Here is a 3,695-nt window from a genome sequence, read left to right on the forward strand (position 1 = left end):
GGCCAATTAGCGATTATGGCCTTGGCCAGCTGATCGACCGGGCCAGCAGCAGCAGCAACAACAACTGCTGTGCAGCACGTGCCTTATCGCAGTCGTCGTTGCCGTTGCCGTTGCAGTCGCAGTCGCACTCGCAGTCGCAGTCGCCACTCGGCAGCGCAGTCGACGTCGATTGGGCAGCGTTATCAAGTCGCTGACCTACGGCAACATCGCCGTCGACTCGAGCGGAGCAGAGCTGGGCAGAGCGGCCGGCGACTGTTGGTCGAGAGCGGCCCGAGCGGAATCTGAATTATTCAAAAGTCGAGCGGTCCGACTGGATGGTGGGCGGCCAGGTGCTAGCGGCCTGCTGCCGGCCGTCGATGGCTACGTCACCGTTGGCCGCGGACTCCGCCGACGACGTCTGGGAAGCGTCTGGTGGCGAAAAACCCAAATACCTATGAGTAATCTTTCTGGTGAAATTCAGCCAAAAGCGGAGAGGCGGCCGGCGAGAGCGAGAGCCAAAGAGCCACAGAGCCACGAAGCCACGGAGCGTGACAAATGCTCAAAACAATTTCAAAAAATTGCTCAAGGCCCGATCGGCAGGCAGGCTGCTGTAATTGCACTCACTCGCTCTCTCGCCGCCGATCGATTGGGCCTGGGATTGGGCTGGGAGGTTGAGATACTGAGATACTGAGATACTGTGGCATTGAGTGCGTGAGCGGCTGGCTGCTGGCAGCTGGCGGCGGCTGGCGGCTTACAAATCTTCCAGCGCCGCTGCAGCGGCAGTCACTTAGCCAGCAGCCGTCGAGCAGGAGAGACCGTGGAGTGAGCAGCTCGCAGTCAGCCAGCCAGCTAGCCAGTTAGCCAGTTAGCCAAGTTAGTCAGTGTTAGTGATAGTGATAGGCGCGAGAGTGCGTGCCACCGGACCACCAATGCCAGCCTTTACCTTAAACGGTACGCCCGGGATTTCCCCCAGCTGCATCGTGGCCAACCCCCCCACTAACGCACACCCCTCTCCCCTTTCTTCTCTTCCCCACAGTCAGCCAGCCAAGCCAAAGCAGCAGCAGCAGCAGCAGCAGGAGGAGCAGCACACACAGCAGCGGCCAGTGGAGCTGGCACAGCCGCCAGGCGCTGCTGGTCATCACAATCCTGGCCGCCGTGATGGCGCCGAACACACAGGCCCGCCATCTGCGGGACAGGGTGGCGTTGGACTACGCCTACGGGGAGGACAACTCCGGACGTTCCTCATCCTCGTCGGCGGGCGACATCCTGCCCGCCTTCGACGTGAACCCGTACCGCGGCCTGGCCGAGAGCTTCGGCGAGGGCAGCTACGACAGCGACCTCAGCATGAGCGAGAGCAGCTACGAGGAGATCGCCCAGGCGGCGATCAGGGCCGCCAGGCGGGAGATGCGCCGCCAGAGGACGCGGCACGCCCGCAGCCACAACCTGCGGCTCTTCGCCAGCAAGTCGGATGTGCCGGAGTGGGAGAATCCCTGCGGCGGCACCTACACGCCGGACGAGAGCCTGGGCGACAGCAGTGCCAGCCAAGGACGGGTGATCAAGCGCAAGGTGAGCAGGGGAGCTGGCTTTAGGGGGGGGGTTACACTTAGAGGGATACCCTCAGATTGATTGTCCTCTTTTGGGGGATGCAATCAGACATTAAGGGGCGGGCTTAGCTACTTAACCAGAGCAGCCTGCGTATTTTGTCACTCCGAAAAGAAGCATTACTCATCGCTGCCCCCTTTCCTTCCCCTTGCAGCACCTCGAAAACCTGCGGAACATCACGATGAGCGAGTACCAAGACATTACCCACCGCGCCACGCTGGAGTACGGCAACCACCAGCACTGGCAGCGCGAGTACAAGTTCCTGCCGAACATGACGAAGCCCACGAGCGCGGTAAGTTGAGTGATGAGGCCGAAAGACCAAAACTGAGACTGCCACTGAGATGGAGGCTGAGACAGAGCGAAGCGGACCTGCTCCGCCCTGGGCGGCGCAGACCAGTTTCCCCTGTCGGCCCGCCTCATTTGCATGCCCTTCCCAGTTCCCACTTCCCAGTTCTCACTTCCCAGTTGCCAGTTGCCAACTTCTTGGCTAACCAACTAAAAAGCCAAAGAACTAAAGAACCATTTCCTTTGCAGGTTAAGCTCAAGACCTGGTACCGCCACATGCAGACCTTCGTGGGCAGCTTCTCGTATTTGGGACGGGCGCAGTACAAGTTCCGCAAGGACCAGCAGAAGAGCATCAACGAGGCGGTCACCAAGGAGCTGCACGACCTCCTGGTCAGCGCCCGCTACATGCTCTGCGAGATCGAGTCGACCATCAACTCCTCCTACCCAAACAGCAATGGGGCCAAGCTGAGCCGGGTGAGTCGCCAGGCGATGGAGGACCGCCTCAATTTCCATACGCCCGCCAATGGGTCCGCGGAGGCGGACCAGCGGGACCTTAAGGTCAGCAAGGAGCTGTACTTCCAGTACCTGGACAACGTGTGGAAGACGCTGCACCGGGTGCTGCGGCGCCCGAGACGCAACAGCGCCGAGCGGCGCCACCTGGCAGCGGCGGCGGCCGGCCATGGAGCGGAAGCGGGAGCGAGCGGCCTGCGGGCGGGCAGCTCGGAACTGCTCGACCTGGGCTCCTCGAGCGGATCCGGAGGGAGTTCCGGCTCGGACGGCGCCTCGTCCGAGTCCTGAGCTGCGGCTGAGCCTGAGCCTGAGCCAGTCAACCGCGTCAACATCACGCCCTTCCAGTATTACAGCGATTGCTGCATAGTTGCAACATTCCCAGCTTAGCAGCCTTTCCGCTCAGCAGCTTTCCAGCTTCCAAGCCAAATAGAGGACCACCCGACCACCTGACCGGGAGAGAACGAAGAATTTTTGTCGAATGCCATTTAGACACGTACTTTAGTATTTATTTATTTATTTATTGAGAGCATCGAGTATTAGAGCGCCTTCCATTCCAGTTGCCAAACGGATCGGATGGGGACCAACCCACTCCAATCCACTCCATTATCCCACTCCACCTCCATCTGGCCCAGTGGCCACCTCGACTATTTATTTCCCATTTAGAATATGGCTATTTTTTTCTTTATGTGTAGTAATTTATTTATTTATTTGTATATCAATATTGTATTTATATCAATTTATTTGTGAATGGCAAGCTTGTCTTGCCAAGAAAAACCAACAAAAAACCAGCCACAAACAAAAAAATGCTTAAATCTACTGTGATTTATTTTAAGTACTTTTTTTGAATAGTTCTTAGTGAATGTGAAAAACGATTGTGAATGATAACGAAGCAAAGTATTGTACAGATATTCTTGTGCTTAGTTTTAAGTTTGTGCAAAATAAACTTAGAAAAGACAAACAGGACTTGTAATTCATTTGCACCGTTTCAGAGGGCTTGCTTTCACATATGTATATCCTCAGCTAAATAGATGTTTCTAATATAAGCTGAGTAAAAGGAACAGGTGACTGCTTTATCGATATACTGAGGTCTTCTGCTACTTCCGAGCAAGAGCTTATCGAGCTATTTTTATCAATATCAACTCACGTATGACTAACTAAGCCCACCACTAAATGTGGATGCCAATAAAAAAGCTTCGGCATGATTGATTATGATGTTATTATAAAAAAAGTGTTAGACATACACCTACTCAAAAAGTTTCGATTATTTATATGACCTATACTTATCATGCGATATCTTATGGATCATCTTTGTCAGTAAA

The 3,695-nt window shown here is 55.0% G+C and overlaps 1 protein-coding gene across 1 annotated transcript; it reads left to right on the top strand.

The window, feature by feature from the left end:
• Nucleotides 1-789: 789 nt before the first annotated feature.
• Nucleotides 790-2,988, top strand: LOC119557440. The gene is made up of 4 exons (XM_037870202.1): nucleotides 790-930; nucleotides 1,016-1,545; nucleotides 1,736-1,873; nucleotides 2,116-2,988. The coding sequence occupies exons 1-4, from the start codon at nucleotides 909-911 to the stop codon at nucleotides 2,662-2,664; spliced, it is 1,239 nt and encodes a 412-aa protein (XP_037726130.1). The 5' UTR covers nucleotides 790-908; the 3' UTR covers nucleotides 2,665-2,988.
• Nucleotides 2,989-3,695: the final 707 nt, after the last annotated feature.

This window comes from Drosophila subpulchrella, chromosome X (assembly GCF_014743375.2).
Source record: "Drosophila subpulchrella strain 33 F10 #4 breed RU33 chromosome X, RU_Dsub_v1.1 Primary Assembly, whole genome shotgun sequence".
Lineage (NCBI taxonomy): Eukaryota > Metazoa > Arthropoda > Insecta > Diptera > Drosophilidae > Drosophila > Drosophila subpulchrella.

What these genes read in the sequence shown, in the direction of transcription:
- LOC119557440 (XM_037870202.1), top strand. Translation starts at nt 909, where the DNA reads ATGCCAGCCTTTACCTTAAACG. An exon ending in GCCAGCCTTTACCTTAAACG is followed by an intron (nt 931 to 1,015) that starts GTACGCCCGGGA and finishes TCTTCCCCACAG; the next exon opens with TCAGCCAGCCAAGCCAAAGC. An exon ending in GACGGGTGATCAAGCGCAAG is followed by an intron (nt 1,546 to 1,735) that starts GTGAGCAGGGGA and finishes TTCCCCTTGCAG; the next exon opens with CACCTCGAAAACCTGCGGAA.